This window comes from Mesoplodon densirostris, chromosome 4 (genome assembly GCF_025265405.1).
Source record: "Mesoplodon densirostris isolate mMesDen1 chromosome 4, mMesDen1 primary haplotype, whole genome shotgun sequence".
Classification (NCBI taxonomy): domain Eukaryota; kingdom Metazoa; phylum Chordata; class Mammalia; order Artiodactyla; family Ziphiidae; genus Mesoplodon; species Mesoplodon densirostris.
Window position 1 is genome coordinate 27,382,672 of NC_082664.1, and position 12,679 is coordinate 27,395,350.

Genomic DNA, 12,679 nt, shown 5'->3' on the forward strand with positions numbered 1-12,679 from the left:
ATAACAGGTGCTCAGTAAATCCTTACTGAATGAATGAACAAATGAATGAACCCACTGAAACACAAGTACTTCTTTGGCTGTTTCTGGTACCAGTGCAATAACATGAGATAATAATCTGGTCAATGTATAAAATTAGGCAATCTATTATTCAAATTGTGTTTATACCATTGGTTACCAACAGTGCATTGGCTGTAAGAAATCATTTGGGAAGCTTGATAAAATACAGATTCTTAGATCCCTCTCCCTAAAGATTCTGATTCAGCAGCCTGGGATAAGGCTGGGAAATTTGTAGTTTTGCAAAGAGCTTTCTGTATTAATGTTATAGTAGAGGTCTTAGCCAATACAACCAGAAACCTCTCTATGAGCTACAAATATTGGAAAGAAGAGACAAAAACTTCCATTGTTTGCAGACATGATCACCTACCTAAATAATCCAAGAAAATTAACAAAATGTTAGACCTAGTAAGATAATCCAATCAAGTGACTGGTAATAGGCTCAGTGTACAAAAATTAATAGCTCTCAAACATACCAATAGTAAGTATTGCTAATTAGAAAATGCGATAGAAAAACATTCTATTCTCATAAGAATAAAATAATAAAAGACCTAGACATAAGGCTAATATGAAATATGCATGACTTATAATGATGTAAAACTATAAAATTTATTGAAGAACATAAAAAAGACCTAAAGAAACCATGTTCTTAAATGAAGGTATTCAATATTTTAAATATGTCAATTCTTTCCTGAATTTACCTAGAATATTAAATATAACCCCAACCAAAATCCCAGTAAATTTTCTTTTTAATGGAACTTGACAAAATGATTCTAAAATTCAACTGGAGGAGAAACCACTCAAGAATAGCCGAGATTACTTTGAAAAAGGTCAGACTTTGTCCACTCAAATATAAAAAATATTATAGCATATCATATAATTATAAAACGAATATATTGAATATTACATACTTGATATATCATTTTAATTACAACTAATTATTATATTATATAGCATATTATAATTTTAACATTCTAAGCATACTAAAACAGTACAGTGTTGGCATAGAAATAGATTAATGAGGTGGGATAGAGACTCTAGAAAGGAACTTATATTTATATGGGAATTTAATAGACGATGACATTCAAATTAGTTAAGGGTAGATTATTCAACTAATGATGCTGGGGCACCTGGCTGTGAGTTTTGGAAATAGAATGTTTGACTCCTACCTAATGCCATGAACAAAAATAAGTTCTAGGTATATTGAAGATCTACGTGGAAAAAAACAAAATTACAAAAATATTTGAAGAAAGTAAAGAAAAATATTTTTAAATCTGAAGTAGGAAACCGTTTTTTAAGCAAGACTACAAAAATTAAATCCATAAAAGAAAAGACTGATGAACTTGACAACAGTAAGTACACAAACTTTCATGTAAGAAAACACCATGAAGAAAGCCATATGTAACATTCAAGTATGAGTATCTGTAGTATATAGAGTGCCTAACACTTAAGAATACAAACAACCCCATATAACAATGGCCATTTCTTAGAAGAAGAAATTAAAATGAAAATAAGCATCGGAAAAGATGTTCTATTTCAATAGTAATGTGGGACTGTAATAAAGATAATAATAGTGGTGAACAGTTATTGAATACTTGCATCCTATGTACTGTTCTAGGTGATTCAGATTTTTTTTTTTTTTTTTTTTTGCGGTATGCGGGCCTCTCACTGTTGTGGCCTCCCCCGTTGCGGAGCACAGGCTCCGGACGCGCAGGCTCCGGACGCGCAGGCTCAGCGGCCATGGCTCACGGGCCCAGCCGCTCCACGGCATATGGGATCCTCCCAGACCGGGGCACGAACCCGTATCCCCTGCATCGGCAGGCGGACTCTCAACCACTTGCGCCACCAGGGAGGCCCGGTGATTCAGATTTTAATTAACGTAATCCTCACAATCACTGCCTGAGATAGGTAATATAATTGTCCCTAGTTTATAAATGAGAAAAGTGAGTCACAGAAGGGTTAAATAAATTGCCTAGTGTCAAAGCTGGGATCTGAACCCAAGTACTGTGACTTCAACACACTTAACTGTCTGGTTCACAAACAGCTTGGTAATAACTCTTCTGGTGGAGATATAGGGGAAATAGACATTACACTGGTGGAATTATAACCTGGTATAGTCTTCTTAAGGGAAATTTGGAAATTAATTTTTGACTTCACTAAAACGGGTATACCTTACATTGAATAATTCTGCTCCTGGGTGTCTGTAGAAATACTAGAACATGTGCTCAAAAGATGCATGGATAAGAAAATACTTTAAAAATTATCTGGAAGATTGAAAAACTAGAAATGACTTAAATGCACTTCCCTTCAAAAAGGGGGATATTAGATAAATTATGCTATAATCATACCATGAAAAACTACCCAAGAGTTCAAAACAATGAGATAAATCTATCGGTTCTGCCATAGAAAGAAATCCAAGATATATTTAGAGGGGAAAAAAGGAAAATTGGAGAATAATATCTAATATGTAGTAAAATTTATATTAAAAAATACACAACCTCTGTTTCTGTATTTTCTCTCTGGATACTTTTAAGATCTTTTTATCTTAGGTGCTTTTACTATGATATACTCAGGTGTGGATTTCTTTTTACTTTACTGTACTTAGGACTCACTAGGATTCTTGTATCTGAGAATTCATCAGTTCAGGAAACATGTCAGCTATTATTTGCTCATATATTGTTGTTCACCCATTCGCTTCTTCTGGACCGCCTATTAGCTATATTGAGTCTATTCATTCCTTTATATTTTTATCTTTTATATTCTCTATATCTTTATCTTTCTATATTGCAAAGATAGATAAAATATCCTTTTATCTATTTTCCAGGTCACTAATTTTATTCACTGTATCTAATTTGCTGTTGAATTTATCCATTGAGTCTTTAATTTCAATAATTATATATTTTTCATTTGTAGAAGTTCTATTTTGGGGGGATCTATTAAGAAATAGTGATTTGTTCTTGTATGTTTTATGTTCTTAATCATATCAAACTTGATTTAGAGTTGGGTGCAAGACATCTATTTATTAGAAGTTTCAGTTAATTGATAGTGCTCCTGTGCAGTTTGATGGATAAATTTTATGGTCACTCAGTTTACAGCCTATATAGGATAATGTTATTTCCTGAAGTTCTCGAGGGTCCCATGCTATTACTTGTTGAATCTGACAGCTCTCATGGTGTTTCCTTGTTTTGCAGTTTTGGACTGTGAGCCCATCTTTAGCAGAGCTTTATCTGTGGGAATCCCCAACGGCCTGGAGCCTGTCAGAGGTTTATGTTTGTTTCTGTTGGGTGCCCCAAGGTATTACCAACATAAGACCACTTTGCATGTTCATTTCCTGCCATAGGGATTCCAGGACCCTGCAGATAGTATAAATGCAAACCATAAACCTGAGTGAGGGCAGGTCTGTGGGTAATAAGAGTTCTCAAGTGACTTTTTTTTTTTCTGTGAGTGAGACTGATAATAAACTAATTAAAAATTAGTTATACTACAGGGGGTCAGGTAGTAATAAGTGCTGTTAAGAAAAACCAGGAAGAGAAACAGGTTAGAGAGTGATGGTGATGGAGAGGTGCTGCTTTGATAGGTCAGAGAAGTCCCCTTAAGGAGATGACCTGTGAGCGGAGGCAGGAATGAAGTGGGAGCGGGAGCTGTGCAGGTATCTGGGGTAGAGACTTTCCAGCAGAGGTGGGAATATTGCAAAGTGAATCAGAAGTCGCTTGTCTAGGACAGCCGTGAACCCAGTGCGGTTGTGGAGAGGGGATGAGAATGGTTGGAAGAATCTAGCAGGGTGTAGATGCAGTGTTCTGGTCTCTGAAATCAGCAGGACCTGGTCTGGCTGTTAGACCCTGGATCTCTCTGCTCCGACCCTTCTCTCCATTACATTCCCAATGTCCTCCCCATCCTTCTTCATAGGCTCACCTGAAAGCTGAAGACTAAAGAGCGAAGAGGTGTTATTCTGGAGGAACTCAGAGAGGATTCTGGCCCCCTCCAAACCAAGATCATTGTCGGAAATGTTCTAAAAGGCAAGAGAACACTTAAGTATGTGACCATCCCACCAAAGGGCCCTCATTAACAAATGATGGGGGTGGGGGCTTACTTGAGGCCTACACTGAGGGAGTAGGGGTGGGGTGGGGAGAGCAGGGCTGGGGTGAAAGGATGGGAAGGGTTAGGATGGTGCAAAGGGGAAGAGGAGGAGGAGAGGAATCCTGGCTTTTCTAATGCTTCACCGTGAAGCTCTCAGGCTGATCTCAGTTCTCTGAAGTTGACCTCAGTGACTCCCCACCTCCCCAATTTAGCCCTGGTATTTTAGATAAGCACATTGTATTATTATTATTTTTGAAACCTAAGACAACTTTATTTGGAGGGTTTGGCACGAAACAATTGAAAAATGAATTTAGAGTAAGCGATCATTGTAATTCCCTTCATTGGTTCACGAGCATGAATCACTATGCTCAGAAGTAGTAGGGGTATAAACGGACATAGTCCTTTCAGGCAAGTGGGAGGGACTTTATATAAGCCAGACATTATCATCTCAATTGTCTTTCCCCTTCTTTTTTTAATTTTTAAAATTGTGGTAAAATAGACGTAACACAACATTTACCATCCTAACCGTTTTTAAGTATACAATTCAATGGGCTGAAGTACGTTCACATTGTTGTGCAACCATCACCACCATCTGTCGCCAGGGAACACTGTATTTTATGAAATTATTTCATGGCTTTATTTTCTTTAAGAAAGTTTACATTAAGACCACTCTAAAGAAGTAAGTTTGTCCATTTAGGGGCTTATGAGATCCAGACGGAAATGGTTTCTCAGGGTTTTCTACGGCCACAGGGAACACAGTGCCCCTAGCCAGGCTCTCATGTGCAGAACCTCCTCTGAGAAGTCACTTCCAGGGGAGGGGAGGCCCCAGACTGACTGCAGAAAGCCTGGAGGCTGGCCTGGGCTTGGGCAGGGGACTCTGGCTTCTCTGAAGTGGGTTCTGAGACTCTAAGCATGGTTGTAGGAACTGGTAGAACAGGGCACAGTACCATCTCCTGCAGGTAGTAGTTCTCCTGTAGCATCTCCACCAGGCTCAAGATGCCCTCCTCTGTGATACCATTGTCTGCCAGCTCCAGCCTGAGAACAGTCGTGTTGGACTTCAGCCACCACAAGGGGAGGGGGAGAGAGACAGAGGTGGTTGGTGACCTAGTCAGTTCCCTGCCCTTGCCCAGAGCCCATCACCCCTCTCGAACATCCCAGCCACGTCAGAGGGTACAGAGAAGCAGGCTAGCAATTCTGGAGGAGTGGCTAGGAACAGGAGAATAGCGCAGGGGACAAGACATCCCAGTGAGTTTTGCTAGGATGACATGCTTATTCTGAGCACCTCCCTCCCCAAAAGGGGTACCAAGGGGGATTTAGAAAGGGGACATTAAAATAAAGTCCTGAAAAAGATGAGGCACAAGGGAGAGCTGGACAGATTTTAACTATTTAGCTTTAAGGAGAGAGGCCTGTGACCTACTCCAAGTTTAAGGAGAATGTGCTATTATTTAAGAAGGATATTTAAGCATAACGCCTTTACTGTGCCTGCTTCCTTCAGAGGCCTTTCTTCTAGTTTAGGCTTAAGGGTTGTCTGGTACTCTCTGATAGTCAGGATGTTGCCTCAAGGCTGTTTAGAAGGAGCTGGAACTTAAATCTTAAATAAATTTCTACATCCAAGTTAGTCTGCATTCCCACAGGGAGCAAGACAAGTGGAAATGACTGGCCTTGCAGCATGAGGGACTGGGGTTAGCTCTAACCAGAACTTTTGCCCTTCCCTTCCCCACCTCGTTCCCTGTGCAGAAAGGCACAGAGAACAGGCATGTCTTTGAATTTGAGCGATTTTCAAAGCACACAAAGCAGTGAGAGAAGTAGCTCTCGTTTCAGGCAAAGGGAAAGTGTGATAGTGTGAATTACTGCGAGGCAGAATGGCCCCCCAGGGCCTTCATGAAGTGTCTTCTGGCCTCCCTCTCTTGCGGGGGTGGGAAAATTCAGTCGTGCTCAAAGGCAAGCGAGATGGCTCAGGGGGTCTCCCAGTCTAGGTGTCATTTAGCAGAAATGGGGGCTGAAGGACCACTTTCAGAGTCATCCTGGGGACCAGCACAGTATGTGGTGTAGCAGGTGGCCTGATCACCAAATCCATTCACATTCATTTCACACGGGTGAGTATCTATTTGTCACCCTCTGTGCTAACTGCCGAGGAAAACAGGGATGAACAGAGACCATTCCTCCTCTCGAGGGGCTCATAGCCCACCAAGTCCAATGGCATGGAGATAGGTGGAGGAGGGACAGACCCAGAGAAGTATGAAAATGAGCCCTCCTATCGGAATACTCTTCCTCTAAGCCAGGGAAACACAACATGTGAGAAGTTAAACAGTACCAAAGATAAATAAAAGTAAATAAAAGTTCAGTCCATTGGAATGTCACAATGATTGTCAAATGGATGATACAAAGAATCAGAGAAGAAAAACTCCCCCTAAGCAGCAACTGCTGTTACTGAGAGACAAGTGGCCCAAGTCCTGAGTGGATTTTGTTATTTCCATGATGCTCATGAGGTAATGGTGAATTCCTAACACTTCATTAATCAGTCTTTCAACGCTCCATAAATTTCAAGATGGCTTTCTTCTTTCTCTGCCCTTCCTCCCTTCCCTCCCCCTCCCCGGAGAGCAGCACAATATCACGTCATGTGACTTCTTAATGGGCATGCGCTAAGTGCGAATGCAGTTATGGTTCCAAAAATGGGTGTTTTTTTTTTAAATTGCAATTTTTCTTTACTGTCCTAAGTGAACAAACAGTGTTGTGCTGACATACACCTGTTACATTTTCTGTTTTCCTGGGATGGAGTCAGTTTTGTATATAATCAATTATAATTATAGAAAGCTATGATGAGTTCAAGGACAAGTCTTATCATTCAAGCCAAGCCGGGAGAGAACATTCTTCCTGTGGGAAAACATGATCCACTCTACAGTGTGGTCTTGAAGATTTACATAAAATATTGCAAAAGGCAGACATCAAATGGAATGGCTCAGTAGTGAACTCATTTAAGGCAAAGGTGAGCTTTGGAATTGAGATCTGGCTGACATTTTGCATTGTGTTCTCACATTAGCGTTTGGGCCCAAGCCCAGACCAGTTGCTTTTCCAGGGCCCACAGGCTGGTGCTTTTGCTTTCTGAATAGGAAACAGCATAGACTTCCAAGGCCCAGGTCTCTAGCAGCCTCCTTCCCAGGAGCTATTGGGCATCCATGCCTTTTGGGGAAAGCAACTGGTAGTCATGCAGAGTCTAGGGCAAGGCGGGCATTGAGGTTGCAATGCAGGGTCCCAAGGTGGGGCTCTCTGACTCTTGGGCCTACCACCCTGTCAAGTCCCCACTTCCGCCAGCCTTCACGTGCCCGCACTGGTACGCTCACCACCAGGGCTATAGCAATAGCCTTGGTACCCCTGGGGCCCAGTCCATAGTGGTTGAGGTTCACATAGGACTCCTCCATGTTCCGGATGAAGTAGGAGATGGGCACTACGCCCACAAGTCTGCAGGCCTCCAGGTACAGCTCTCTTTGTCCGGTGGTGAAAAATTTCTCCGTATCTGCAGAAAAAGATGCAAGTGGATGAAGTAGAGTTTCTCTTCTACCTTTGCCTTATCTCCCTGTTGACCCAGACCACATTCGATTCTGACTGGCGTCCCCTCTTGTCTGAGGCTCTGTCCCTATGGGTGTATGTTCCAGCTCCAACTGGAAAGTCAGCCAGTGATGGGAGACCCTAAATCCAGAAAGCCCCATGTGGACATCTCCCTTTGGGTAAGAGACAAGGCCCCTGGCTTTAGGTTCCACGCTACCTAGGAGAAACAATATGCTCCGTCCCCACCTTCCCAGGTTGACTGCATCTAGTGACTGAGCACAAGGATGTGTGAGCGCATCCTTGCCCACCTCAGGACAGCTTTGAAAGGCCAACCAGACAAAAAGCTGGTGATTTGTGATGGTTGAGGGAGTCTCCATTGCAGTTTTAGTTTCACTACCACTGTAAAAATGTGAGCCACAAACAAAGTTTTACTAAAGATTTAGAGAAGTACCAACTAGAAAAAGCCCAAGTAGGACACAGTGGGCTTCTGAAGGTGGCAGATCAGTGCAAGATGGAGAGACCCCCAAATCCGTCGGAAACAAACTTGCATTTGAGTGGGTTTGCTTCTTTCAAAGACTTGCATGTCATTTTTCCTCACAAAAAGGACTGTCATCCCTACTTTACCAATGACAGATCTAGCCCCAAATCACACACAGCTGATAAGTGCTTAAACCAGCAAACAGAATGGGGGCCGCTCCTCTCCATTCTAACCTCTTGGGGGCTTTTGTTCCTTGGGCTTTAGACCATCCTGACTCGTGGTTGGTGGGCAGAGGGACTCCCTGGGTTCTGGATGCCCCACAGCCCTGTCCTCATTAAGCAAGCTCTGTTGACACAGGGCTTTCCATGGCCAGCGGGGGTCTAAACCGGCATCTGTTTTTTCCCTTCAGATCTCAGAGTCTTTGGCCAACCCACCCCAGACATTTCTAAGACGGACAATGAAAGCTTTGTTGGTGAAAGGACAAGGTCTTTGCAAGGAAGTTGATTTTGCAGGCACAGCTACAAATTGGCCTTCTTTTCCCGGTGGTTGCAGACCAGGATTTTTCAGCCTCAGCACTAAGGACATTTGGAGTTGGATAATTCTCTGCTGTGAGGGGCTGTTCCGCGCAGTGTAAGATATGTGGCAGGATTCTTGGCCTCCGCCCATGAGATTCTAGTGGCATCCCCCCACCCCTCACCCCACCCCCAGTTTGCCAAGTGTCCCCTGGGGTGCAAAATCGCCTGTTGTATAGGAAGAGCAGCATGTGGTGAGCAAGCAACTTCCCCTCTTCCGTAGCCTCACCACCAGCTTGCTATTCCCGCCTGGCTCATGTCTCAGTTCATCCCAGGAAGCCCTTCCTGCCCCATTCCCAGCATCTCAGCACCAGCTGTAGGGGCACCAGAAGCTGGAGGAGCTGAGCCCTGAGTGTCTGTCCGGCACAGAATAGTTGGTGCCAGATTCAGTTGTTAGAGGCTCCTGTTTGCTAAAGCAGAGTAGGTAACCCCCAGCTTTGTCCTTGGCACTCACTCTGCTCCGGATGATTTTGTGGACGCCTTCTAGCTGTATTCCCTAGGTTACGTTTTTTTTGGTTTTTTTTTTGCGGTACGCGGGCCTCTCACTATTGTGGCCTCTCTGCAGCATGTGGGATCTTCCGGGACCGGGGCACGAACCCATGTCCCCTGCATTGGCAGGCGGACTCTCAACCACTGCACCACCAGGGAAGCCCCCTAGGTTACGTTTTAGAGGCAGCTTGCAACAATGTTATCACTTGGGGGAGTGGCGGTGGGGAGGGGCAATGAGCTAGAAGCTGGAGTCTGGGACTACACATCCAGTGTTCCCATCTGCCACCCTGCCAACCAGGTAAAATTCAGTGTCTCAGCAGCAGCCTTGAAGCGGAAAAGAAGTTAGGAAGGCAACAACAGGCTCCCCGGGCAGTGGCAGGGAGGAGGTCTGTGTTGAGGGTGAAGTTGTATGTGGACCCTGGGGGCGCGGTGACCATGGAGACGAGCGACACAACTGAATTTGGCAGAGCAGCCTCCCCTGCATCTCTGCTGCCACTGATCACAGCCTACCACCTAGCGCTGGGACGCGGGAGGGAAAGGGCCACTGGGCCAGCTGGCCTCAGCCCGGGAAGTTTGGGGCCAGCCCATCAGGTGGAGCCAGCGCTGTTCTGGCCCTGCTTCCCAGGTGTCCTTTTGGCAGGCACTTCCTTCCTTGGGGAAACTGGAAAGGAGAAGAGGGTGGAGGTGTTGTTTGCAATAACAGAGTCTTTGCTCCAACTCAGCTTGCACCCCTCCCCATACCCAGACACGCTTGGATCTGTTGGAGGGAACAAACACGGGGAGGGAAAACACGGGGCTCTCAAGCTGGGGAAACAAGAACTCTAATGTGAGTAGAGGAACGTCGCCAGGATGCAAGATGGGCCATAAATCCTCCAGGGGCCCCTGGAATATGGAATAGGGAAGGTAGATCGACAAGGTGGGGGGAACATGGGGTTGGCAGACATTGGCAAACTCTCGGTGGCCTTGGGCAACTCACACAATCCTTCTAAACCTCAGTTCCCCCCTCTGTAAAGGGCAGGTAATAATGCCTACCTCCCGGGACTATTGCAAAGGTGACATAAGATGCCACATGTGGAAATGTTCAGAAAACCAGAAGCCCCTGTTCACTTATCGCTCCAGCTTTCAGCAAGCTGATGGGACCCCTCTGCTCATGAGTCCAGTCACGAGCACGGGGCAGCAGAGACTGCTGCCCCCGGGCCAGCCTCGGGGAGGTCGTGGCATAAAACTGAGCACAGGTGTTTCTGGCCCGTTCCCTCTGCAGCACGTCCCACCGGGCAGAGCCTTGGCCAACTGGGAAACCGATTTCTCCAGCTTCTGAGGAAGGAGGCAAGCCACCCCTCACCCACCAAGGGCCCATGCTCGCTCACCTTCAATCTCAAGGTCTCTTTCTGAGCTCTCCCGGGCTGGTTTCTCTTTTTCGACAGCCATGGGGGCTTCAGCCTCACAGTAGAGTGTTTCATCACTGCTCTGCCGTGCCGACACGGTGTCACTCTCATCTGGAAGAGAAACTCATCTCCTTGATTCTGGAAACGAAACCTGCTGGCCTTTCAGGTGGAGCTCACCACTGGCCACCCTGCGCCTCTGTTTCTCTCATCTGCAACCCGAGTCCTGGCTGCAGCCTTTGTCCCTCAGCCTCACGTGGCTCAAGGTGCCAAGGGACTACAGCCTGCCTTCAGGCCTGCCAGGGGGGCTCCCCTCTACGAGCCCTCTTTCCCTGACACAGAGCTGCCTCCTGGCTGAATTGTCTGTGCTAAACGCCCTTCGTGTTCTCTGGAGGCCTCATTCCTGTCCCACCCCGTGTGTTGGGCCAGCCTTGGACGTTGGCTGCTTGCTCCTTCTTTTTTTTTTTTTTTTTTTTTTTTTTGCGGTACGCGGCCCTCTCACTGCTGTGGCCTCTCCCGTTGTGGAGCACAGGCTCCGGACGCGCAGGCTCAGCGGCCATGGCTCACGGGCCCAGCCGCTCCACGGCATGTGGGATCCTCCCGGACCTGGGCACGAACCCGTGTCCCCTGCATCGGCAGGCGGACTCTCAACCACTGCGCCACCAGGGAAGCCCTGCTTGCTCCTTCTTTTCCTTCTTATTAGCTCGGGTGGGGTTCAGGGTCTGCTTTACTCTTTCAGGGGAAGGACGTGTGGTGATGCCTAGACTTCCTCATTGGCAGGCACAGATGACGCTGAGAGGGCAAGGGGCAGGGCAGGTGACTTGGGTCAAGTGTAAAATAAAGTGGAACAGAAGCAGTTCCAGAGAGTGAAAGGGATAACTTGATTCCTAGGATCTGACCTAGCTTCTTCCTTCCAGTCCAAATTTATGACCATGCAGGAGGAAGGGCTTGCAAATCTCCCTGGGATTGAAACTAATTGCTATGATTAAATACAAGTGTCCTGGGCTTCCCTCACACTAGTCCCCTGCACTTGCTAGATGTGATTCTTCTGCCATTGGGCCACTGATCTGGAACCAGCCCTGGGCTCCTGAAAGCCACACAAAGTCCAGGGCTAGTCCTCCCATGTCAGCAGGATGCAATGGTTTCAGGAAGCCAGGCTGCACCACTGGATGGCCTGTCAGAACTCAGCCAACCTTCTCTCTTCAGGTGGGCTGAGCATTCACGGCATGGGTCGTAAGTTTTGACCACCCAGTTTCTAAGATAGTGGAGTTCCTAATGATTCCATGCAGGTTTGTGTCCTTCTCAGCCCTTGTCCGTAGACCCAAGCTCCAACATTTATTTCCCAGCCTATAAGACAAGTTCTGTGTGACAAGGGGTGGAAGTAGCAGTGGTCAGACATTTAGAAGACATACAGCAGCTTAGCCATCAGACGTAGCCCTCAAAAAGTGATGATTTCTTAATTTCCTCTTTAGATAAACCATTTTAGAATTCCATCCAACCAGTGGAATGTTGGTAACTGTTTAACTGGCTCTCCAGAAAAAAAAAAAAATCCTGCTTTGTAATGTTAGCCAATTCAGGTGGTGTAAATATTCCTAACATGGCTGATTTCCAACTACCAACATGACATCGGCCAGCTCACAGAATGAAAATTAAAGTCAGCCAGAGCTGGTATGGGCCAGTTCCAGCACAGCATTGCATCCAACTTTCTCACTCCCTGGTTGGCAAGCCCCGAAGTCAAGTCAATGTCACACATCACCCCAATTCTAGAGGGTCCCAGGAGAGGAGGGAAGGGGGCTTCCGGGTCTACGTGGTCACTAGGCATTACACTGAGGCAGCCAGAAGGGCCTGAGTGGTGAGGAATGGGATGCATTTTCTTTCACCTTTTGTCTCAGGCTCAAGAGGGTCATCATTGTCCATGGTGCCGGGGCCCTCTCAGGGGCTGCTGCCAGCTTCTTGCCACCTTTCTGCTGCTTCCCTAAGAAGCTACCTGTCGGTTCACCTCTGTCTCAAACTTTGCATACCCCGCCCTCACCTAGACAGATCCTGGGGGTTGGGGGCTGTAGTTATCCTTCCATCCCAGC

The 12,679-nt window shown here is 46.0% G+C and overlaps 1 protein-coding gene across 1 annotated transcript in view; it reads right to left on the reverse strand.

Moving 5' to 3' along the window:
• LRRC74A (leucine rich repeat containing 74A) overlaps nucleotides 1-12,515 on the reverse strand; it is a 43,126-nt gene extending 30,611 nt beyond the window's left edge. The window contains exons 1-5 of the mRNA XM_060096036.1: nucleotides 12,479-12,515; nucleotides 10,584-10,712; nucleotides 7,473-7,645; nucleotides 5,079-5,186; nucleotides 3,967-4,063 (exon numbers count right to left, since the gene is read on the reverse strand). Of these exons, the coding sequence (XP_059952019.1) occupies nucleotides 3,967-4,063; nucleotides 5,079-5,186; nucleotides 7,473-7,645; nucleotides 10,584-10,712; nucleotides 12,479-12,515 (544 nt within the window). The remainder of the gene's footprint in view (nucleotides 1-3,966; nucleotides 4,064-5,078; nucleotides 5,187-7,472; nucleotides 7,646-10,583; nucleotides 10,713-12,478) is intronic.
• Between the last annotated feature and the right edge of the window lie 164 nt (nucleotides 12,516-12,679).